The following is a 25,836-nucleotide window of genomic DNA, read 5'->3' on the forward strand; positions in this document are numbered from 1 at the left end:
CATCACTGTACAAACAAAACTTTCTTTAATGAACCTGTAATCCAAAGTGTTGATTATCTTAAGTTATATTATATATTTTCCATTAGTTTGTGTAACACTTCAATCTGTGAACAAATGTATCTTAATCTGGTAAATGCCAGCAGAAGTAACATCTCATTCAGAAATTGGGGCCAGATTCTTAAAGGAGTAGTTAAAACTCTTAAAACATTTGTAAAAATAAATACATCAGTTTAGATTACAAAGATTTCCAAAGATTTAAAAAAAAAAAAAAACAACTTAAAAGGCCAGACAAAAGAATGTTTAAACTAAAACAGTTAACAATATATCCTCTATGACACAATGTAATTTATCATTGTTGAAAGCCTCCCTAGAAGCCGTTGGGAGACCAGAAAGAGACAGATCTGGACAAAACCAAACAGAATAAAAACTGGAATTGTATCACCTTTCTAAAAGCTCCCTTATTCTTTGTCACCTATAAGTTTATCCTCCACATTTGATGACCCAATTACAGCTATATAAAATGTATAATTGTCAGCAGCAGACAGAATGGTCATGAGGACAAGTTCAAGAGTCCAAAAGCCAGTATGAATTTATGCTCTGCCATTTAACAGATGTATGTAATTGGCTAAGTTACTTAATTCTCAGTGCCTCAGCTGAAAACGGCAGTAATAACAGTACCTACCTCGTAGGGTTATGGTGAAGACTATGAGATAAGACACATAAAGCCTGTGGAATAGGACCTGTCCATTATTATAATAAAGTTACCAATTAAAAAAAGTTAGGTCCCTGATAATGATTAATCTCTATATACATGAGTGCTTCAAGTGGCATACCACTGTTAACTATAACTTTTCACTATATATACAAAATACCTTAGAGACTTTAGGTATTCACAAATTGTAATAGCCTAACTCCCTAACTCCATAATAATTTCAAGAGACATCAAACTCTCCAAAATTTGCACTTGATAAACCGGTAAAGAGTGAAGTTCTACAACTTTAAATCATCCTGCCAAATTAAAGGCAAAAAAAATAAGTCATCTCGAACTTACCAGAGAAGATGAACAATTTCCAGTGCTACAAGATCTGTTGAAAGCAACGAGATCTATCCACTGTGTTTGGAAACCTACTATGATTTGTTTTCAAGTATAGTCAGTGGCTTCACCCAAAACCTTAAAAAGAGGCCACGTTTAATTTTGAATAACCTGAAGGTGAAAATGTTTCAGACACATTATTCACAGGAGAATCCTATTACATTACATTCTCTCACCAATAACTTTGAATCAAAATATATCATTAAATGAAAGTCAATCTGTATTTTTCCCTTTATTAAAACATCTAGAAAAATACCACTTTATATTTAAATGAATGCACTTTAGAAATGTTAACATAATTTATAAAAGTTTTAACATCTTACAACTGTCTAAAAAGGCTACCACTCCCAATACCCTATTTACCCAAAATGCTAGGACATCTGAATTTTAAAAACCAACATTTTCGGCCAGGCGCGGTGGCTCACACCTGTAATCCCAGCACTCTGGGAGGCCAAGGCAGGCGGATCACCAGGTCAGGAGTTCAAGACCAGCCTGGCCAATACGGTGAAACCCCATCTCTACTAAAAATACAAAAATTAGCCGGGTGTGGTGGCGGGTGCCTGTAATCCCAGCTGCTCGGGAGGCTGAGGCAGAAGAATCACTTGAACCCGGGAGGCGGAGGTTGCAGTGAGCCGAGATCGTGCCACTGCACTCCAGCCTGGGTGACACAGCGAGACTCCATCTCAAAAAAAAAAAATTTTTTTTCCTGGCTGACCCAATTTAACAGGGGTTGGTTCTTTCAACATATAAGCAGAAAATTGAAGTATACGTATCATCTTCAAAGGACTACCATGAAACCAAAATCGGGTTTTGCAATACCCAACTAAAGCATCAGAAGTGAGGGTCATCTTACTTAGAAACTGAGTATTGAAAAAGTAGAGGCTAACCCTCTGAATTTTTTTTTAGGAAACAGCATTCACACTCTGCTATCCACAATTTTCAAAATCTTCATTAAAGGCCCTGAAAATCCTGTTTGTTAAGCCTGCTGGAATTCTGTGGTTGTCAGTCATCTTTCCTCAAAACTTAATTGTCCATATTATCTATTTTCGATTTTATTAGGTCACCTTGAGATTATTCTCTCCTCTGAAAAGCATTTGCGGGCTTTAGTTATCAATATGTCTCTATTGGTAATTTAAAAATCAATGAAGCTCATACACCTTGCAGCGTACTCATATTTTATGGTGCTTGCTAAAATATACATATATATTTCTCAGGGATCAAAAGGCTAACATGAACTGCTTCAAACTTTGGTGAATCTGCATTATATCCTTAGAACACCTAAGATTCTCCTGTATTGTGCTGCAGCTATACAGCAGTCGCATGATCACAAGGCTTTTCAACAGCCCCTTAGATCCCTTACTGTTGCAAAACTTCTCATAAGCGTTCTATGCACTAGACTGTTAACAGTGCTGAGTTAAAATTGTTAAACTGCTTTACCTATTTATTTACCAATCCTATCATCTCAGGGAATTCAAATTCTTTAAACTGCCTTCTGAAACACATCTAGAGTGCTTTCGTATTGCTTTGAGTAGGATCTGCAGCAGGATAAAAACTTGAGTTCTGAGATTCATCCCGACCCAAATTGCAGTTGCCAGGATATGCGGTAGTAATGCAGTGTTTTTTTTTTTTGAGACTCTACAGATGTATTTTACCTAGAAACAGCCAATCTCTACTAAATCCCTTTTAGTCTTCGAGATTTCCGCGGTAACAATTTCAACAGAAAGGTATTTTCAACGGCGAAAAAACAAGTTATTCTAATTTGGCCTTTATTTTTTACTCAATAGAGCGTGCCATCGGAAGGGCATTTTTCCATACCAACATTTGCAATTCAAGAAAGAAAAATTAAGCTTTTGGCACTACTGACCCCATGCGTGGACGGCCCATTATCATTACGCTTCTTACAAATCTTTCGAGATAGGATTTGAGGTTAGGCTCACATCGGATCATAGTCCAGTAACTTACTGCTTTCCAAGCCCAATTAACAGCCTAATAACAACAGCAACACTTATGCCCCGGGAAATCTCAATGTATGACTAACCAACAAGGCGTCTGATAGCGAAGGCAACCTTTTCCCAGGTAAGGAAGAGGAAAAGCAGACAATGAAAAGAATTGATTTACCACAGTGAAGAAAGAAAAGGACCCCAAAAGGATCCGTGAGAGCAAAATCCCGGGGTTCGGAAGCCTTGGCCTCAGCAACACTCTCCCCCAAGCCCTCCCAGCCCAACCCAACCACCCCTCTTGTCCCCTGGGAGCCAGCCCTTCGCCGGCACAGGCCGGGCAGACCCGAAGGGCACAGCCCCTCACACGGCGCCCAGGCCCGGTTCCGAAATCCGATGCCAAACAGGCGGAAGCCGCAAGCCCCGCGGCCTGAGTTTCAGGGTAAAAGAATGCGGGTGCGAGGAGATGCGGCCTCCCTCAAGCCGGGAGGCCTCTTGAGAAAGCAGAGACGGGAGAAGAGCGAGCCGGTTCGCAAGTCGGAGCAAAACTGGAAGGAAAGAGGGCTGGGAGCCGGAGATGAAGGAGGTTCTGGGCTAGACCAGCGCCTTCCCCGCATCCTCGGCGACGCCCGTGTTTACCTGAAAGTCTCGGTCTTCGTTGAAGCGGGAGAAGCGGTCCGCCATTTTGCCGCCTTCACTCCTCTCAGGACGACGCTCTCCGGTTCGCTCCTTCCCTCCTGCGACACCCACCCCTCCCCGGTTCCCCGCCTCCTCCCACGCCCACCGGGCGCGCGCAGCCGAGGGAGGGAGCGAGAATGCGCGTCCTGACGGGAGCCCCGCGGCGCAGGCGCCTGCCAGCCCTGGAGGCTCACCCTTCCCTCCAGCCCCTGCTCCGCGCGCGACCCGGAGCGACCCCGGTGGCCGCGCGTGCGCACTCCCGCCCGAGAGCCGCGAGAGCTTCCGGAGGGAAAGGTCAGAGGGGGCACCGTGCGGACGAGTCTGGATGTTTTGCTGTTGCTCACTTCCGGGTGTCTTTTCTCACTCTTGCTTCCCCGTGTTCGCAGAAGTCCACCGTCTTCACTAAATAGCAGCATAATGTTGGGCCGAAAGCGCGACCTTAGAGCCAGACTGCTTAGCTTCGAATCTCAGCTCACCCTGAGGATTCAACGGTGAACGAGACAGGAATGATCTCCTCTTATGGGGATTTCATTCCAGTGGAAGAACTCACATAACTCGTAAAATAAATATTTTTAAATATCAACAAGTGCCACAAAAAAGTAAAACTGGCCACAGTGCTGAGAGGGACAGTCTCTGAAAGTACCTTTGACCGAGGCACAGCAAGGAGCCCACAGCCCATAGGGAACGTTAGACCCAAAGGCCCAAAGACTGCAAGGAGCTTGATTTCGAGCCATCCTTTGAGAGAAGTTTTCCACAAGGGACCGAAGTTGATCCAAATCGATTAAAGCTCTCTGGGCTTCAGTTTCCTTTTTATACAATAAGGAAATCGGATTCAGTAATCTCTGATGCTCCTGCCTAGCGCTGACTGTGAGAGTCAAGAATCAGATTTTTCCATCCCTTCTGAGGACCTCACCCAGTGCTCCAGGACTCTTAGCCAAAATACATAAAACACATAGAAGGGTGACAGGACTTCTCTCCTTTTGAAAAGAGTAGTTGACAGAAATCACACAATGGAAAAATGGCTCTTACCCTGCCCTGAAAGAGTCAAATGGAATTTAATTTTTTGAGGAAGGGTGTGTATTTGCCCCACCCATGCTTCAGCCTACGCTTCCAGCTTCCATCTAAGGGGAGGCAGGGCATACAGAATTCAAACATTGTATTCTTTTTTTTTTTTTTTTGAGACGGAGTCTCCCACTGTCGCCAGAGTACAGCAGCGCAATCTCGGCTCACTGCAACCTCCGCCTCCCAGGTTCAAGAGATTCTCCTGCCTCAGCCTCCCTAGTAGCTGGGATTACAGGCGCCCACCACTAAGCCCAGCTTATTTTTTTTTTTTTGAAACGGAGTCTCGCTCTGCCGCCCAGGCTGGAGTGCAGTGGCGCGATCTCGGCTCACTGCAAGCTCTGCCTCCCGGGTTCACACCATTCTCCTGGCTCAACCTCCTGAGTAGCTGGGACTACAGGTGCCCGCCACCACTCCCGGCTAATTTTTTGTATTTTTAGTAGAGACGGGGTTTCACCGTGTTAGCCAGGATGGTCTCGATCTCCTGACCTTGGGATCCGCCTGCCTCGGCCTCCCAAAGTGCTGGGATTACAGGCGTGAGCAACCTCGCCCGGCCTTTTATTTATTTTTTTTATTTTTAGTGGAGACGGGGTTTCACCATGTTGGCCAGGCTGGTCTGGAACTCCTGACCTTGTGATCCGCCCGCCTCAGCCTCCCAAAGTGCTGTGATTACAGGCGTGAGCCACCGCGCCTGGCTCAAACATTGTAAAGAGACTTAAGGGTAGCGTGAAAGATTGAATCACGGGGATACACACCACACTGACCTCTTCTCCCTCTCAAAAGCCCACTGAAATGACAGCAAAGGAATAAGAAGTGCATAAATTCACATAGACGAAAAGACTTGGAGAAGGGACAATGGCAGACAACAGATGTCAACATTTTGGAGGCCGGAGAGCATAGATAAATGGAAATGACTTGGCCGGGCGCGGTGGCTCACGCTTGTAATCCCAGCACTTTGGGAGGCCGAGGCGGGCGGATCACGAGGTCAGGAGATCGAGACCATGGTGAAACCCCGTCTCTACTAAAAATACAAAAAAATTAGCCGGGCGTAGTGGCGGGCGCCTGTAGTCCCAGCTACTCGGAGAGGCTGAGGCAGGAGAATGGCGTGAACCCGGGAGGCGGAGCTTGCGGTGAGCCGAGAGCGCGCCACTGCACTCCAGCCTGGGCGACAGAGCGAGACTCCGTCTCAAAAAAAAAAAAAAAAAATGGAAATGACTTTAGTAGAGTGGAGAAAAAGAAGTCATAGTGTAGGAGAAGACAGGAAAGAAGTTGATCAATGCTAAAGTGCACCAGAAAGGCTCAGGAAGTAGAAGCCCCTGGTGCCACTGATGATTCGATGTCTCTTTTCCCACCCAGGTAGCAAACTGGAGGTTTTCCCTCTGGAAAGGCTGAACCAGAGAGACTGGACTTTATAGGTGAGAAGGAGCAACCATGCTGAAAATGGGAGGATATGGTAAAGCCTCCATTCTGGCCAGAGAGTCTGACTTCTCCAACAAAAGAACATAGGAACCCTCTAGAAAATTGACTAGCTTAGGGAAGAAGACCCTTCATGTACCAACAATGGGAGTGAGGGTAGGGAGGTGTCTTCCTAATAAAGATCATGTTCCTGCCCAAATACTCCACAGAGAAGTCCATCATTCAGGAAGCCCCATCCACACAGAGCTTTCACTCAGCTGTTTAGTGCCTTGTTATGAACGGATAGCCAAAGAATACCAGATATTTGAAGGGAAACTGTAACAGGAAAGATAGAAACACCCCTGGCCTGGGCATTGTAGTAAGACCCCATCTCTGCAAAAGAACTTTAAAACTCGGCGTGGTGGCATGCACCTGTGGTCCCAGCTACTTGGGAGGCTGAGGCAAGAGGATTGCTTAAGCCCAGGACTTGGAGGCTGCACTGAGCTATGATGACAGCAACATCCCCCCTCCCCCAAAAAAAGAATTCAGAGGAACCAGAGATAATGAAAGGAACAGAAGAAACCATCAAAAGAATTATCAATATCCACAGAGACATTAGATCATATCAGGGTACAAGGGAACACATCAGGAAATAAGAGACTGCATCAAGGGGCATGGGATGCCAAAAAAGAAAAAAGGATATTGAGTTTAAGAAAGAACTTTTGGCCGGCGCGGTGGCTCACGCCTATAATCCCAGCACTTTGGGAGGCTGAGGCTGAAGCAGGCGGATTGCCTGAGGTCAGGAGTTCGAGACCAGTCTGGCCAACATGGTGAAACCCCGTCTCTACTAAAAATACAAAAAAATTAGCCGGGCGTGGTGGCATGCACCTGTAATCCCAGCTACTCGGGAGGCTGAGGCAGGAGAATCATTTGAACCTGGGAGGCAGAGGTTGCAGTGAGCTGAGGCCACGCCACTGCACTCCAGCCTCGGTGACAAGAGCGACACTCCATCTGAAAAAAAAAAAAAAAAAAATTAGCCGGCCAGGGTGGCTCACGTCTGTAATCCCAGCTACTCAGGAAATCACCCAGAAAACAGAGTAAAAAGACGCCCTGGTCTAAACCACCTTTACTTTCTCCTGAATTATTTCAGTAGCTACTACATGTTCTGCTTCTACCCTGGCAGCATACGTGCTACAAAGGAGCTCTGGTGATCTGTTAAAGGTCAATCAGATCACATTTGTTGTCCCCTGATTCAACGCACAGTGACTTTCCATGTCACTCACAATATAAAGTTCACCTCTCACCACCCCACCTCTCACCACCCCACCTCTCAGACCTCATCTTCCTCTCTCCACCCCTGTTTCTCTTCTCTCTGGACATACTGGCCTCTTGGCTGTACCTTGATCCCATCAGGCCTGTTCTTGCCTCAGCCTGCCCCACCTACGGGCTTATGTATTTGCGGTTCTTTCTGCTTATCATTCTTATATATCTCCTTGGCTTGCCGCTTCATCTTCTAGTCTTTATTCAAAAAGTACTTTTTTTTTTGAAATGGAGTCTCACTCTGTTGCCCAGGCTGGAGTGCAGTGGCACAATCTCGGCTCACTGCAACCTCCGCCTCCTCGGTTCAAGCAATTCTCTGCCTCAGCCTCCCGAGTAGCTTACAGGTGCCCACCACCATGCCCAGCTAACTTTTGTATTTTTAGTAGAGACAGGGTTTCACCATGTTGGCCAGGCTGGTCTTGAACTCCTGACCTCGTGATCCACCCGCCTCAGCCTCCCAAAGTGCTGGGATTGCAGGTGTGAGCCACCATGCCTGGCAGAAAGTTATTTCTTTTTTTCTTTTTTTCTTTTGAGATGGAGTTTTGCTCTTGTTGCCCAGGCTGGAGTGTAGTGGTGTGATCTCGGCTCACTGCAACCTCCGCCTCCTGGGTTCAAGCAATTTTCCTGCCTCAGCCTCCCAAGTAGCTGGGATTACAGGCCAGTACCACTACACCAGGCTAGCTTTTGTACTTTTAGTGGAGATGGGGTTTTGCCATCTTGGCCAGGCTGGTCTCGAACTCCTGACCTCAGTTGATCCACCCGCCTTGGCCTCCCAAAGTGCTGGGATTACAGGCATGAGCCACTGCGCCCAGCCCAAAAGTACTTATCACTTTTCTAGTATGTAATATAAACTCTATGAGGGCAGAGATTTTTCTTAGTTTTGTTTTTCTATCTCCCCAGCACCAAGACTAATGACTGGCACGTAGTAGGCACTAAATATTCACTGAATGGATGAGGTGGAAAATGGGAAAGAATGAATAAGAACATGTTGGCCTCAATTGAATATCTGAATAGTAGGACTTACAGAAATAACAAGGGAAAATGGAAGAAAAGCATATTAAAAAGCTGGGCATGGTGGCCGGGCGCTGTGGCTCATGCCTGTAATCCCAGCACTTTGGGAGGCCGAGGCAGGTGGATCATATGAGGTCAGGAGTTTGAGACCAGCCTGGCCAACATGGCGAAACCCTGTCTCTACTAAAAATACAAAAATTAGCCAGGCGTGGTGGCTGGTGCCTGTAATCCCAGCTACTAGGGGGGCTGAGACAGGAGGATTGCTAGAACCTGGGAGGCAGAGGTTGCAGTGAGCAGAGACTGTGCCATTGCACTCCAGCCTGAGCAACAGAGCGAGACTCCATCTCAATAAATAAATAAATAAATAAAATACAATAAAATAAAAAGCTGGGCATGGTGGAATATGCCCGTATCCCAGCTACTGGGGAGACTGAAGGAGGAGGATAGCTTAAGTCCAGGAGTTCGAGATTGTAGTGTGCCATGATCATGCCTGTGAATAGCCACTGCACTCCAGTCTGGGCAACAGAGTGAGACCCTATCCCTTAAAAACAAACAAACAAAAAAGGACTTGAAATCAATTTTTTTAAAGTATATTAAATAATGTGTGAACATCTTCTAGTACTAAAGAACTGAGTTCTAAATTGAGAGATCCCAAAACAATGGATGAAAAAGAATTTGCTGCCAGGCACAGTGTTGTGAAATTTCAGGGCACGTGGGACAAAGAGAACCTCCTAAAGGCTTCCAGAGAGGAAAAGTAGGTCACAAATGAAGGACTGAGAATTGGAATGATGTTGGGCTTCTCCAGAAGAGAGAAGACTGGGCAGTAATACACCAACCTAGAAATCTATACCCAGCCAAACCATTAATCAACTATGAGAGGGGAAAATGACATTTTTTTTTGACCTGCAAGCCCTCAAATTTTCTCTGGGAGCCACTGAAGGATGTTTTAGAGCAAAACAATTACAGAAACATATATTGAGTGTTATGGTTGAGGTGCTACAGAAGACACAAAGATGAAGAGGAAAAGATTTATTCTAGGGTTTGTAAACAAAGACATTGCCATCAGGTAAACCTGGATTTCAAACTCAACCTCTGTCACATAAAATACCTGTCAGGCGCAGTGGCTCACACCTCTAATTCCAGCACTTTGGGAGGCTGAGGCTAGAGGATCACTTGAGCCCAGGAGTTCGAAGTTGCAGTGAGCTATGATCCCACCACGGCACTCCTCCAGCCTGGGAGACAGAGCAAGACCCTGCCTCTAAAGAAAAAAGAAAATCAAGACCAACGTGGGCAACACAGTAAGACCCTGTCTATACAAAAAAATAAAATAAATTAGCCAGGTGTGGTGGCATGCACCTGTAGTCCCAGCTACTTGAGAGGCTGAAGTGGGAGGATCATTTAAGCCTGGGAGGTTGAGGCTACAGTGAGCACACCCCCGCACTCCAGCCTGGGTGACAGAGCAAAACCCTGTCTCGAAAGAAAGAGAGAGAGAGGGGGGAGGGAGAGAGAGAGAGAAGAAAAAGAAAGAAAGAAAGAGAGTGAGAGAAAAGGGAAGAAAGAAAGAGAGAGAGAAAGAAAAAGAGAGAGGAAGGGGCCAGGCATGGTGGCTCATGCCTGTAATCCCAGCACTTTGGGAGGCCGAGGCGGGCAGATCACGAGGTCAAGAGATTGAGACCATCTGGTCAACATGGTGAAACCCCGTCTCTACTAAAAATACAAAAATTAGCTGGGCGTGGTGGTGCATGCCTGCACTCCCAGCTACTTGAGAAGCTGAGGCAGGAGAATCGCTTGAACCATGGAGGCGGTGGTTGCAGTGAGCCGAGATCATGCCACTGCACTCCAGGCTGGTGACAGAGCCAGACGCCTTCTCAAAAAAAAAAAAAAAAAAAAAAAGAGAGAGAGAGAGGAAGGGAGGGAGGGAGGCAGGTAGGTAGGCAAGGCAGGCAAGCAGGGTGCAATAGCTCACGCCTGTAATCCCAGCACTTTGGGAGGCCGAGGCAGGTGGATCACCTGAGGTCAGAAGTTCGAGACCAGCCTGGCCAACATGGTGAAACCCCATCTCTACTAAAAATACAAGATTGCAAGGAGTGGTGGCACATGCCTGTAATCCCAGCTACTTTGGAAGCTGAGGCAGGAAAATTGTGTGAACCCAGGAGGCAGAGGTGGCAATGAGCCGAGATTGCACCATTGCACTCCAGCCTGGGCAACAGAATGAGACTCTGTCTCAAAAACAAAACAAAACAAACAAACAAAACCCCCACACACACAAAGGAAAAAGAAGTCTGGGCACGGTGGCTCACACCTGTAATCCCAACACTTTGGGAGGCCAAGGTGGGCGGATCACTTGAGGCCAGGAGTTTGAGACCAGCCTGGACAACATGGAGAAACCCCATCTTTAGAAACAATACAAAAATTAGCCAGCATGGCAGTGTGTGCCTGTAGTCCCAGCTACCTGGGAAGCTGAGGTGGGTCAATCACTGGAGTCTGGGAGGTTGAGGTTTCAGTGAGCCGTGATCACACCACTGCACTCTAGCCTGGGTGACAGACTAAGACCCTGTCTTGGAAAAAGGAAAAAAAAAAAGAAGAAGAAAATCAGTCCCTGTCAACAATAAATGAATGTAATAATACAAGAAATAATACGTGAACATTTTCCAGAACTGAAGGACCTGATAGTTGGCTTTATATCAGGCGCTACGCTTAACACTTTACGTGGATTATCAAAGTAATTTTTGACACATTAAGAGGCAATAAACTTGATTATCTCCACTTTACAAATGAGAATACTGAGGCTTAGAGATAAGAAACGTGGGGGACCTTCTCTTTTGGCTTTGGAGCCCCTCCGTCTGTCTCTGTACAGGGGAGTTTCTTCCTCTGTCTTCTCCCTTCTTGCCTATTAAACTCTCCACTCCTTAAAACCACTCCACCTAGGTCGGGCGCAGTGGCTCACGCCTATAATCCCATCACTTTGGGAGGCCCAGGAGGGCAGATCATGAGGTCAGGAGTTCGAGACCATCCTAGCCAACATGGTGAAACCCTGTTTGTACTAATAATGCAAAAATTAGCCAGCTGTGGTGGCACATACCTGTAGTCCCAGCTACTTGGGAGGCTGAGGCAGAGGAATCGCTTGAACCGGGAGGCGGAGGTTGCAGTGAACCGAGATGGCACCACTGCACTCCAGCGTGGGTGACAAAGCGAGCCAGACTCCATCTCAAAAAAAAAAAAAGAAACAAAATACAAAAAAAAAAAAAAACACAAAATAACGCTCCACGTGTGTCCATGTCATTTTATCTAAACCAGCATGAGGACCAAGAACCCTGGTGTTCTCTACTCATCAGAAGCGTATAATTTTGTCCATGGGCCGGGAAAGGCAATTCAATCATCAGACTGAAGCAATCAAACTCCAAATGGTGCTGCAAACTGAACCACACAAGGACACACTATTCTTTTGACCACCCTTAGATCGACCCTAGGAGGAGCCCTAGCTGCTGTTCCCCATTCAAAGCCCCTTTTCAGCAGGAAGTAGCCAGAAAGAGTTATTGCCCAAAATCCCCTAACAGCAGTTAGTGCGGCATCTCCACAGGGGGGAGTGTTGTAGGAAAAGGGGTCCTTGGGAAGTTTTCATTTTTTAAAGCATCTCTGGAAAAGTTTCTTGTAAAGCCCGGGCTCTTATAGCCAGGCCAGCAACCTTTGATATGTAAGTGCAGGCCATCAGAAACTGGATCCACCCAAACAGGGAGATTCCCGTGGCCTTCTTGCCCTTTTCCCAGTTGTTTCTGGCAACATGGCCATTCCTACATATCCCACATGTGTAGAACATCACAGCGCCCTGTATTTGCATATTAAAAGGCTAGGGTGGGAGGGCCAGGTTTTCGTGGGCTACGTGAATGACATGCCTAGTCAAACCAATCCCCTGAGTCCCATGCAAATCAAACACTGCCTCCTCCAGCCTCTGCATATATACCTGGCTGGTATCCCTGGCAGGTGGGTACCTCCTCTTTCCACTTTGGAGCCTCCCTCCCTCTGTCTCTGTATGGGGGAGCTTCTTCCTTCTGTCTTCTCCCTTCCTTCTTGCCAATTAAACTCTCCGCTGCTTAAAACCAAAAAAAAAAAAAAAAAAAAGGAAAACCTTGTCCTGGCTCCTGTAGCTATGGAAGACAGAGCCAGATTTTATGACTGTGGTCAAGTCCCTTAGCAGCTGGTCAGGTTTCCTCCTCAGTATATCTGGAAAATAACAGCATGCAGCCCCCACACACTCTGTTTAATGTTCAAAAGGTTGTTGTAAAATATACATAACAAAATCTGCCATTTTAACCTTTTTGTTTTTTGTTTTTTTTTTGAGACGGAGTTTTGCTCTTGTTTCCCAGGCTGGACTGCAATCGCGCGATTTCGGCTCACCACAACCTCCACCTCCCAGGTCCAAGCGATTCTTCTGTCTCAGCTTCCTGAGTAGCTGGGATTACAGGCGCATGGCACCACGCCCGGCTAATTTTTGTATTTTTAGTAGAGTTGGAGTTTCATCATATTGGTCAGGCTGGTCTCAAACTCCAGACTTCTGGTGATCTGCCGGCCTCCACCTCCCAAAGTGCTGGGATTACAGCCGTGAGCCATCGCGCCCAGCCGATTCTTCAATTCTTAAATTGCAAAATTTATCTCTCTCTCTCTCTCTTCCTCTCTGTATATATAAGTTTATGTTTTGGGTTTTTTGTTTGTTTTTTTTTTTCTGAACCATTTGAAAGTAAATTGCAGACCGGGCACGGTGGCTCACGCCTGTAATCCCAGCACTTTGGGAGGCTGAGGCCGGCAGATCAACTGAGGTCGGGCGTTCAAGACCAGCCTGACCAACATGGAGAAACCCTGTTTCTACTAAAAATACAAAATTAGCCAGGCGGGGTGGTGAATGCCTGTAATCCCAGCTACTAGGGAGGCTGAGGCAGGAGAATTGCTGGAACCCGGGAGGTAGAGGTTGTAGTGAGCCGAGATCGTGCCATTGTGCTCCAGCCTGGGCAACAAGAGCGAAACTCCATCACAAAAAAAAAAGAAAAAAAAAAAAGAAAGTAAATTGCAGATATCCTAGCACTTCACAGCTAAGTACTTTTAGCAGGGCTGGGCGCAGTGGCTCACGCCTGTAATTCCAACACTTTGGGAGGCCAAGGTAGGTGGATTGCTTAAGCTCAGGAGTTCAAGACCAGCATGGGCAATATGGTGAAACCCTCGAGCTCAGGTGTTCCAGGCCAGCCTGGGCAACATGGTGAAATCCTGTCTCTACAAAAAATACAAAAAATTAGTGTGGTGGTGCACAATTGTAATTCCAGCTATTTGGGAGGTTGAGATGGGAGGATTGCTTGAGCCTGGGAGGCAGAGGTTGCAGTGAGCTGAGATCACACCACTGTACTCCAGCCTAGGCGACAGACTGAGACCCTGTCTCAGAAAAAAAAAAAAAAAAGTCCAGCATGTATTGCCAAAGAATAAAAACATTGAGCTCCAGGACAACACTACTATTATGACACTCAAGAAATGTAATGTTCATACAGTAATGTTATCTAATATAAAGTCCAGATTCAGCCGGGTGTGAGGGCTCACGCCTGTAATCCCAGCACTTCGGGAGGCTGAGGCAGGAGGATCACTTGAGGTCAGGAGTTTGAGACCAGCCTGGCCAACATGGCAAAACCCCGTCTGTACTAAAAATACAAAAATTGGCAGGGTGCAGTGGCTCACGCCTGTAATCCCAGCACTTTGGGATGACAATGGGGGCAGATTATGAGGTCAGGAGATCGAGACCATCCTGGCTAACCCAGTGAAACCCCGTCTCTACTAAAAATACAAAAAATTAGCCAGGTGTGGTGGTGGATGCCTGTAGTCCCAGCTGCTCAGGAGGCTGAGGCAGGAGAATCACTTGAACCCAAGAGGTGGAGCTTGCAGTGAGCCGAGATTGCTCCACTGCACTCCAGCCTGGGCGACAGAGCGAGACTCCATCTCAAAAAAAAAAAAAAAAAAAAAAAAATTAGCCAGGCGTGGTGGCAGGAACCTATAATCCCAGCTACTCAGGAGGCTGAGGCAGGAGAATTGCCGCTTGAACCCGGGAGCTGGAGGTTGCAGTGAGCCAAGCTCCTGCCGCTGCACTCCAGCCTGGGCGACAGAGCAACACTCTGTCTCAAAAATAAATAAATGAATAAATAAATAAATAAAAATAGAGTCCATATTCAAAGTGCCTCATTTTTGGTCTTTAGAGCTACTTGCTTTTGATCCAGGATCCAATCAATGATCAGGCATTGTTTTTAGCTGTCATGTTTCTTCACTATTTTTTCATATACAGCAGTTCCATTGACTTTGGTTGTCTTTTGTTGCATTGAACATGTCCTTCAATTGGGATTTGTCTGGCTTATGACTAGATTCAGTTGAAACATTTTGCAAGAATACTAAATAGGTGGTGCTGTGATCTTCTCAGAGCACAACACGAGGAGGCACATGGTATCAACTGTCCTCATTATTAGTGATGTCGAGTTTCATTTATTGGTTAATGTCTTGTCAGCCAGACTGCTCCCTTGTAAAAGATGATACTTTGAGACCATGTGAATATCTTATTTTTCAACAGCCTTTCACTCCATGGGTTTTTGTGGAGTTTTGATTATTTATTTATTTATATTTATTTATAGTTTTTGAGATGTAGTCTCACTCTGTCACCCAGGCTAGAGTGCAGTGGTGTGATCTTGGCTCACTGCAACCTCCGCCTCCCAGGTTCAAGCAATTCTCCTGCCTCAGCCTCCCGAGTAGATCGGACTATAGGCATGCATCACCATGCCAAGCTAATTTTTTTGTATTTTTAGTAGAGATGGGGTTTCACTGGGTTAGCCAGGATGGTCTCGAGCTCCTGACCTCATAATCTGCCCCCATCGGCCTCCCAAAGTGCTGGGATTACAGGCGTGAGCCACCATACTCGGCCAATTGTTTGTTTTAAAGACGGGGTTTCACTCTGTTGCGCAGGCTAGAGTGCAGTGGCACCATCAGAGTTCACTGTAGCCTTGAACTTCTGGTCTCAGGCAATCCTCCCACTTTAGCCTCCCAAATAGCTAGGACTATAGGTGCCTGCCATCATGCAAAGCCAATTTTTATTTTTATTTTTTGTAGAGACAGGGTCTCGCTATGTTGCCTGGGCTGGTCTCAAACTCCTAGATTCAAGTGATCCTCCTGTCTTGACCTCCCAAAGTGCTGGGATTACAGGCCTCAGTCTTTTTTAATCATTGTTTTTCCATGAATCCTCTATCCATGACTTCACCATTTTTCTGTGAAGTGTTTGTCTTTTTCTTGTTAGCTTGTAAGATCTTTTTGTATAGTACAGCTGTTAACTCATGGCTTGCCACCTGCATTGCAACGTATTTCTAAATCTACTATTTTCCTTTTTAAAAGAAAATTTCCCTAATGCCTGTATTTATGTTCTGTTTTTGCATCCCCAAAATGTTTTAACTTTTATACAGTGAAATATTTATACCCTTTATTTCCTGTTGTAGCTTCTCGATTTTCAATCTTGGTTAATATTTTCCCACTCTTATACATCGTACATGCGGGCTTCTAGATTTTCATTAGATTTTATGCATTTAGTTTTTACATTTAAATTTTTGATCCATCTGGAATTTATTTTTGCATATGGCATAAGATAAAGCTCTAATTTTATTTTCTTCCATTTGGAAGTCCAGCTGTGGTAAAATCATTTTTATTCTTTTCCCACTTAACTGAACAAACCCCTGTGTTATGTATTAGAATTTCAGCCAGGCCTGGTGGCTTAAGCCTGTAATCCCAGCTCTTTGGGAGGCCAAGGAGGGTGGATTACTTGAGACCAGGAGTTTGAGATCAGCCTGGGCAACATAGTGAAACCTTGTCTCTACAAAAAAAAAAAAAAATACAAAAATATTAGCTGAGGGTGGTGGTGCAGTACCTATAGTCCCAGCTACTAGGGAGCCTGAGGTGGGAGGATCACCTGAGGTCAGGGCTGCAGAGAGCAGAGATCGCGCCACAATAAGGCAAGTCCATCCTCATTCTCCTTTTTTTTATACCTTAATTGACACTCATTATCATATATTAAAACAATTTTTTTTTTTAGCTGAGAATGATTAGGAGAGTGGATTGAAAGGATTTCCCTGGTCCAGAAACGAATTCAGTGGGGCGCCACCTTAGCACGGGACCCAAGGGGATACAGGACAGGATGGAAGGGAGGTCATTCATCATATCTTGTTTTAGGTCCTGGGGACCGAAAGAGGTCCAATTTGGAGCAGGCACATTGGTCTAAGCCTAGTTCTGTTCAGTTCCGGCTCAACCCCCAAGTGCATGAACGTGGCCCAGGGCTGCAATGGGAACGCTTGGGCAGCCACCTACCCTCCTGCCAGGGCAATGCAGTTGCCTTTAAGCCTCTGCTGCCCCTTGGAGCCGTCTGACCTGGGGTTTCCAGATCCAAGCTCCCTCTCCCAGCAGCCTCCAGCTCGAGGAAGAAGGTCCCTTGGGGCCAATAGGGGTTTAATGAAGCAGTTGGGGACAGAGGGTCTTAACCTGCACCATCGAATACCTGGTCAGACACCAGAAACTGCTTCAAACTTACTGTACTCAAATCTCCCTTATCTCCACCAACCCTTCTTATTTGCTATGATTTTGAGCTACTGGTGGGAGCTATTCCTGCCTTCCCTGATCACCTACAGAGCTGATCATCATTGGAAGACAATACATCAATTCCTAAGTTATCTGATAAGTGAACAATCCAAGAGAGGTCCCCACGTGCTGCCACTGAGTGGGGGACAATCAATTCTAGTTCTAGGGGCAGGAAAGCTCAACAGGGGCAGGACAGGCAAGGGCTGATGGAAGAGATGGGCTTGGAGACAGTCCCTGGAGAATGGCTCCAATTTGGATCATCAGGGAAAGGAGAACATACATGAAACAGAGGGAGTGAGGAGGATGGTAGGACTTCATTTCCTGTAATGATAGGCTAAGTTATTCAGACCAACCTTCCCATTGAAAACAAATGCAAAAGCTGGATAAAGGCTTTTTAAAAAAATATCCTTAGCAATATTACAGATATTTGACAAGAGAGATGAATTTCCAGGCCAAAACTTAAAGGAAAGTGGGATCCCAGAGAGGCATTGGAAGATAGAGCAGAAGAAATTACCCAGAATGCAGAAAAGGGACAAAAAGAGAAGAGTTTGAGACACATGGAGGATACAATGAAAGAGTCTAATATTGTTTAATCAGAATTCTAGAAGGAAAAAAAAAAGAAGCCAGGCATGGTGGTGCATGCATACCTTTCATCCCACTATGTGAGTATCGCTTGAGCCAGGATTTTGAACCCAGCCTGGGCAACACAGCAAGACCCCATTTTATTTTATTTAAAATACTTTTTTTTTTTAAAGGAAAGAACAAGAGAATGTGGCAAGGTGAAGATTTGAAAAGATAATGGCTGAGAATTTCCCAATTCTGACAGGGCATCAATCCACAAGTTCTGGAAGCGTGAAGAATTCTAAGCAGGATAAATAAAATATAATCCACATGCAGATACATCACAATGAAATGTCAGAATGCTGAATATAGAAAGAAAAAAAATTTTATTTTGAGACAAAGTCTCACTCCATCACCCAGGTTGGAGTGCAGTGGCGCGATCTCAGCTCACTGCAACCTCTGCCTTCAGGGTTCAAGAGATTCTCCTGCCTCAGCCTCCCGAGTAGCTGGGATTACAGGTGCCCATCACCACACCCAGCTAATTTTTGTATATTTAGTAGAGACGGGGTTTCACCGTGTTGGCCAGGCTGGTCTTGACTCCTGACCTCGAGTGATCCACCCACCATGGCCTCCCAAAGTGCTAGGTGGCATGAGCCACTGCGCCCAGCCTGAATATAGAAAGAAAATCTTAAGAGCAGCCTTCTCAACAGCAATAATGGAAGCCATAAGCCAGTAGAATGATATCTTGACAATACTGAAAGAAAATAACTTCCAACCTAGAATTCAAGAGTGAATTTTCTTTTATTTTCTTTCTTTCTTTCTTTCTTTTTTTTTGAGATGGAGTCTTTCTCTCTCACCCAAGCTGGAGTGCAATGACACGATCTCAGCCCACCATAATCTCTGCCTCCCAGGTTCAAGTGATTCTCCTGCCCCAGCCTCCCGAGTAGCTGGGATTACAGGCACCCACCACCACGCCCAGCTAATTTTTGTATTTTTAGTAGAGACAGAGTTTCACAGTCTGGTCTCAAACTCCTGACCCTTGGATCCACCTGCCTTGGCCTCCCAAAGTGCTGTTATTACAGGTGTGAGCCGCCACACCCAGCCAAGAGTGAATTTTCAAACAAGTAAAATTTTCAAACAAGTAAAAACTAAAAAAGTTTGCCATCAGCCTCACTGAAATGCCTCATGAAAAAAATTCTAAAGGATGCAATTCAGGCAGAAGGAAAGGGATCCCAGATGGAATGTCTGAGATGCAAGAAGGGATGAGGATTTGTACACAAATGTTCATGACACTATTATTCATAATAGCCAAAAAGTGGAAGCAACTCAATGTCCATCAACAGATGAATGGATAAACAAAATGTGGTATATCCATACAATGGAATATTATACAGCCATAAAGAGGAATGAAGTGTTGATACATGTTATGACATGGATGGACTTTGAAAACATTATATTAAGTGAAAGATTCCAGACACAAAAGGCCACATATTACATGTTCCATTTATGTGAAATGTCCAGAGTAGGCAAATCCACAGAAACAGAAGGTACACTTGTGGTTGCCAGAGGCTGGGGGGAGGAGGGAGGAATGGCGAATAATAGGTACAGGATTTTTTTTGAGGGTCATAAAAATATTACGGAATTAGATAGTGATAATGGTTGTACAACCTTGTCAATATACTAAAAGCCACTGAATTGTACACTTCAAATGGTGAATTATTATTATTATTATTATTATTATTATTATTATTATTATTAGTTTGAGATGGAATCTTGCTCTGTTGCCCAGGCTGGAGTACAGTGGTGTGATCTCAGCTCAATGCAAGCTCTGCCTCTGGGTTCAAGCAATTCTACTGCATCAGCCTCCCAAGTAGCTGGGATTGCAGGTGCCCACCACTATGCCCAGCTAATTTTTTTTTTTTTTTTGTATTTTTAGTAGAGACAAGGTTTCACCTTGTTGGCCAGGCTGGTCTCGAACTCCTGACCTCAAGTAATCCTCCCACCTTGGCCTCCCAAAGTGCTGGGATTACAGGTGTGAGCCACCATGCCCAGACTAAAATGGTGAATTACATCACAATAAAAAAAATAATTTTAAGGCCGGGCATGGTGGTCACACCTGTAATCCCAGCACTTTGGGAGGCCAAGGCGGGGGGATCACGAGGTCAAGAGATCAAGACCATCCTGGCTAACATGGTGAAACTCCATCTCTACTAAAAATACAAAAATTAGCTGGGCCTGGTGGTGCACACCTGTAGTCCCAGCTACTTGGGAGGCCGGGGCAGGAGAATCGCTTGAACCTGGGAGGCGGAGGTTGCAGTGAGCTGAGATCGCGCCACTGCACTCCAGCCTGGTGACAGAGTGAGACTCCATCTCAAAATAATAATAATAATTTTAAAAAGAAATGAAGAGTACAGACATGTAGATGAATCTAAACAAGTACTGACTACATAAACAGTAATAATGATGTCCAGTGAGGTTAAAAAAAAGAATGTACAACATAAATGATGTAATGAAGTTAAAGTGTTCTAGGATCCAAGAGGAAGGTAAGTAAAGGTAAGTAAGCGAACTTTAAACCTCACCTGTCTGTGATAGTGGAACCTAGGAAAGGCTGAGTTGTCTAAGGAGTGTAGGAGAGAGCCAGGAACCTCAGCACACACCTGAGTCAGCATAAGGAAGTGGAACCAGCAGGGAACAGGGCAGGGGCCTCTTCCAGCAGGGCCATCTACAGGCCACCAGTTTTATCACCATCGTGACCCTGGGCCTCTTCCTAAATTCCCTGAACCTTAGCTTCTATGGTGCACCGACAGACTCTAAAATGTTCCTACCTCCTGGCATTCACCACCATCCTGAAATCCCCTCCCTTGATTGTGGGTGGGATCCATGACTTGCTTCTTTTTTTTTTAAGAGACGGGGGTCTTACTATTTTGCCTAGGCTAGTCTTGAACTCCTGAACTCCTGAGTTCAAGCGGTCCTCCTGCCTCCGCCTCCCAAGTAGCTGGGATTATAGGCACATGCCACCACTGTGCCTGGCTCCGTGACTGGCTTCTAACCAGTAGAATATGGCAAAAGGGATGAGATGTCACTCGATTTCATTACATTTTATAAGACTCCTTGCTGGCCAACTCACTCTAGAGACTCTCCTTGCTGGCTTAGTGAAGCGACCAGCCAGGTTGGGTGTGATGGTTAGTTTCATGCGTCAACCTGGCTAGGCTGTAGGTCCCAATTATTCTATCAAACACTAATCTAGGTGTTGCTGTGATGGTATTTTATAGATGTGGTTAATATCCACAATCAGTTGACCATAAATAAAGATTATTCTCAACAGGCTGGGTGCAGTGGCTCACACTTGTAATCTCAGCTAGGAGCCGAGGTGGGAGGATGCCTTGAGCGCAGGAGTTCAAAACTAGCCTGGGCAACACGGCAAAACCTCATCTCAGCAAAAAATACAAAAGTTAGCTAAATGTGGTGGTGTGCGCCTGTAGTCCCAGCTACTCAGGAGGCTGAGACAGGAGAATCAATTAAGCCCAGGAGGTCAAGGCTGCAGTGAGCCGTGATCACACCAATGCATTCCAGCATGGGTAACAGAACAAGACCCTGTCTCAAAAAAAAAAAAAAAAAAAAAAGGCCGGGCGCAGTGGCTCACGCTTGTAATCCCAGCACTTTGGGAGGCCGAGGCAGGCAGATCACGAGGTCAGGAGATCGATACCACGGTGAAACCCCGTCTCTACTAAAAATACAAAAAATTAGCCGGGCGTGGTGGTGGGCGCCTGTAGACCCAGCTACTCGGAGAGGCTGAGGCAGGAGAATGGCGTGAACCCGGGAGGTGGAGCTTGCAGTGAGCCGAGATTGTGCCACTGCACTCCAGCCTGGGCGACAGAGCGAGACTCCGTCTCAAGAAAAAAAAAAAAAGATTATTCTCAACAACGGGGATGGGCTTCATCCAATCAGCTGAAAAGACTAAAGAACAAAACTAAAGCTTCCCTGAGAAAGAGAAGAGGAAGTTCTGCCACAAGACTCCAGCATCAGCTCCTGCCTGAGAGTTTCCAGGCTGCCAGTCTCCTGTGGATTTCAGACTTGCCGGCTCCTACAATTGCATAAGCCAGTTCCTTGGAATAAATGTCTTGGTGTGTTTGTATGTTTGCATCCTACTGTTTCCCTGGAGGACCCTGACTAATACCTTGGGAAAGCCCACGTGGAAAGGATTCACTTTCAGTTGACTCCCAGCAAGAAGCTGGAACCCTTGGTCCTGTACTCATGGGGAAACGAATTCTGCCAACAACTTGAATGAATTTGAAAGCACATTTTCCAGTCAAAGCTCCAGATGAGACTACGGTCTAGCCAACACCTTGAATGCAGCCTCGAAAGTCCTTGGGTGGAGAACCCAGCTAAGCCATGCCTGGACACTTCCCCATTTGTCAAAGAAGGAAAATAATAATAATCGTCTCACAGGGCCATTCTGGGGCTTAAGTGAGACAATCCAACAGTGTGCCCAGCACAGTGCCTGCCACGTATCTAGTGCATGACAGGGTGCAGGACACAGTACCCCAAAACATGGTACCTTGGCGATCACTCTCCTAGGTCCAAGCGATCCTCCCACCTCAGCCTCCAGAGGTCACTCTGACGTTCTCTGGCCTTTCTGTGTGAGCACTATCTACAAAATAATTCTCTGACCTATCTCCTCTGAAATTAGGTCATAAGACTCCCATGCGACAGATGTTCTGCACCATACCTGGGGAATAGTGGGGGAGGAGGTTGAAGGAAAGTCATATAGAGGCAAACACACACAATAGAACCTGAAAAGCTGGGCACGGTGGCTCATGCCTGTAATCCCAGCACTTTGGGAGCTGAGGCGGGTGGATCACGAGGTCAGGAGTTGAAGACCAGCCTGGCCAACATGGTGAAACCCCATCTCTACTTAAAATACAAAAATTAGCTGGGTGTGGTGGTGGGTGCCTGTAATCCCAGCTACTCGGGAGGCTGAGGCAAGAGAATTGCTTCAACCCGGGAGGTGGAGGTTGCAGTGAGCCGAGATCGCGCCGTTGCACTCCAGCCTGGGTGACAGAGCAAGACTCCGTCTCGGGGAAAAAAGAAAAAAAAAAGAACCTGAAAAAATAGGTCTTCCTGAGTTCTCTCCCAGTTCATTTCCATCAGATCATACCTCTTTTCCTCTAATCATGTTTTTCCACAACTATCCATTTCGTTCTTCAGACTCAGCATAAAAATATACTATTTTCCCTGGGTCTTTGGTCTTCATTTCTGAAGCCTCCTATGTCATATAAGACTGGTTAAGTACATTTGTTATGCTTTTATTTTGTTAATCTGTCTTTTATTATAGTGGTGTCAGCTATGAACCTTGTGATGGGTGAAGAAAAGACATGGCTTTTTCTCCCCTACATGCATGACAAACCAATAAATGTTAACCCTGACTTTTTTTTTTTTTTGAGACGGAGGCTTGCTCTGTCACCCAGGCTGGAGTGCAGTGGTGCGATCTTGGCTCACTGCAACCTCCGCCTTCCAGGTTCCAGCAATTCTCCTTCCTCGGCTTCCTGAGTAGCTGGGATTACAAGCATATGCCACCACGCCCAGCAAATTTTTTTGTATTTTTAGTAGAGACGGGGTTTCACCATGTTGGCCAGGCTGGTTTCGAACTCCTGACCTCAAGCGATCTGCCCGCCTCGGCCTCCCAAAGTGCTGGAATTACAGGCGTGAGCCACTGTGCCCAGCCAGCCCTGACTTAAAAAAAAAAAAAAAATTCTTTAAGCCAGGAGTTGTGGCTCACGCCTGTAATCTCAGCACTTTGGGAGGCTGAGGCAGGCAGATTGCTTGAGCTCAGGAGTTCAAGACCTGCCTGAACAGCATGGCAAAAACCTGTCTCTACAAAAAATACACAAATTAGCCAGGCATGGTGGCACACGCCTTTAGCTACTCAAGTGGCTAAGGCAGGAGGATTGCTTGAGCCAGGGGGGTCAAGGGTGCAGTAAGCCGAGATCATGCCACTGCACTTCAGCCTGGGCAATCAAGCGAGACCCTGTCTCAAAAAAAAAAAATATATATATATATCTATATATATATGGCGGCTGTCTGAGAATCAGGAACAGAACTGGGAAGGTCTAGATTCATGGAGCACCCAGGACTTACCAGATCTCATGTAAAGGGGAAAATGGCCTTGATTATTTCAGAGAAACAGTAGGAAGTGGTGGTTTTGTGTACAGGCTCTGCAGTCATACTCGCTCTTCTATGTCAGCTATGTCATGTTATGCTGGTGATTTAAATTTCTCTGTGCCTCAGTTTTCTCATCTGTAAAATAATATAAAATTGCACCTGGCACATCATAGGGCTATACAAGCATTAGCTGTTATTATTATTTGCCTCTAACCCACAGCCCTATAACTCCAAAGGATTACGAGATGAAATAAACTCAATACAGTACACGTTCATCTACACCAACTGTGAGCGAATAAAGATGAACCAATAGGCGGCTACACTTCAGGACTTGCTCATTTTCTATAAACTTCCTATACTTGTTAAGGGATTCCAATCGTGTGATCCTCCTAGGGGTGCCTGGGAATGGGAAGGACCCTATCTGGCACAGACCTTTTCCCGCACATTTTGTCACCTGCTCCCACTCGTGCTGCTGCCCCAGGTCCCCAGGTCCAGCAGAGGGCGCTGTGGCCCTAAAATGCAATCCTCAGACGCTCTCCTCTCCCGCGAGGCCTGCCGCGAGCGAGGGAGGCCACCCGCCAGAGGCAGCGGGCCTGACTCCAATCAGACCCTTTGTCCCAACCAGCCCTTTTCTCCAAGCAATGAGCAAACTCCACATCACCCGCTGTTCGCTGGCTTTTCAAACCTCACGCTGCTCCTTGAAGCGTTTTCTGCAGGCTCCAGCCCTCTAGACCTTCCTTCTTTGAACCCCAGAAGCTTCGCTGCAACAATGAATCATCCAGGCCTTATGCTGCTGTTAGTTTCCAAATTCCGTGGCAGCCCAGCTGTAAACCTCCATCTCGCCCCACAGAGAGCCTCCCGCCACCCACAGCCCGCGCCTCTTCCATCCTATTCCAACTTCTCCAGACAAAACTCACTGGCTCCACCCAGCTCTCACTTCTGCCTCAATCGGCTGGAGGGCAAGGGACTATTTTTCTCATTTAATCTTCCAGCAAACGATTGTTTGGGGCAAGAGGCCCGGCATGGTGGCTCAGGCCTGTAATCCCAGCACTTTGGGAGGCAGGAGGATGGCTTAAGCCCAAGAGTTTCAGGCCAGCCTGGGCAATATGGTGAAACCCTCTTTTCTACAGACAACTTAAAAATTAGCCAGGCGTGGTGGCGTATGCCTATAGTCTCAGCTATTAAGGAGGCTGAGGTGGGAGGACCTCTTGAGCCCAGGAGACGGAGGTTGCCGTGAGCTGAGATCGTCCCGCTGCACTTCAGCCTGGGTGATAGAGTGAGAGACCCTGTCATAAATAAATAAATAAATAAATAAATAAATAAATAATTGTTTTGGGCCAAGGTTAGCATCCTGCAAAGATGAAGACAGCCAACCTTTAGTGAGCACCTACTGTATGCCAGGCATTGATCTAAGTTCTTTACCTAATCCTCACAGCAATTCTATGAGAGTTGTTAGGCCTGTTTTATAGAGGAGACAGTTAAGGCACAGAGTGGTTATGGGACATGTCTAAGGTCACACAGCTAGTGATTGAGCCAGTTTTCAAACCCAAGCAGTCTGATTCCAACAACCGCGCTTTTTTTTTTTTTTTTTTGAGACAGAGCCTCACTCTGTTGCCCAGGCTTGAGTGCAGTGGCACAGTCTTGGCTCACTGCAACCTCCAAGCCCCAGGTTCAAGCAATTCTCTGGCCTCAGCCTCGCAAGTAGCTGGAATTACAGGTGCTTGCCACCAGCGCTGGCTAATTTTTTTTTTTTTTTCTTTGAGACACTCACTCTGTTGCCCAGGCTGGAGCGCAATGGTGCAAGCTCGGCCCACTGCAACCTCCACCTCCTGGGTTCAAGCGATTCTCCTGCCTCAGACTCCTGAGTAGCTGCGACTACAGGTGCCCACCACTATGCCTGGCTAATTTTTTGTATTTTTAGTAGAGACAGGGCTTCACCATGTTGGCCAGGCTGGTCTCGAACTCCTGGCCTCAGGTGATCTGCCT

General features: G+C 46.1%; 1 protein-coding gene across 3 annotated transcripts in view; it reads right to left on the reverse strand.

Annotated features, from left to right (window-relative positions):
• GPATCH8 (G-patch domain containing 8) overlaps positions 1-3,921 on the reverse strand; it is a 108,334-nt gene extending 104,413 nt beyond the window's left edge. For 2 of the 3 annotated variants that reach the window (XM_032163856.2, XM_058444846.1), the window contains exon 1: positions 3,670-3,921. In XM_032163856.2, coding sequence (XP_032019747.1) covers positions 3,670-3,714 — 45 coding nt within the window. In that variant the 5' untranslated portion in view covers positions 3,715-3,921. The remainder of the gene's footprint in view (positions 1-3,669) is intronic. The other variant, XM_058444848.1, reaches the window with a different exon arrangement.
• Positions 3,922-25,836: the final 21,915 nt, after the last annotated feature.

This window comes from Hylobates moloch, unplaced genomic scaffold (genome assembly GCF_009828535.3).
Source record: "Hylobates moloch isolate HMO894 unplaced genomic scaffold, HMol_V3 SCAFFOLD_10, whole genome shotgun sequence".
Classification (NCBI taxonomy): Eukaryota; Metazoa; Chordata; class Mammalia; order Primates; family Hylobatidae; genus Hylobates; species Hylobates moloch.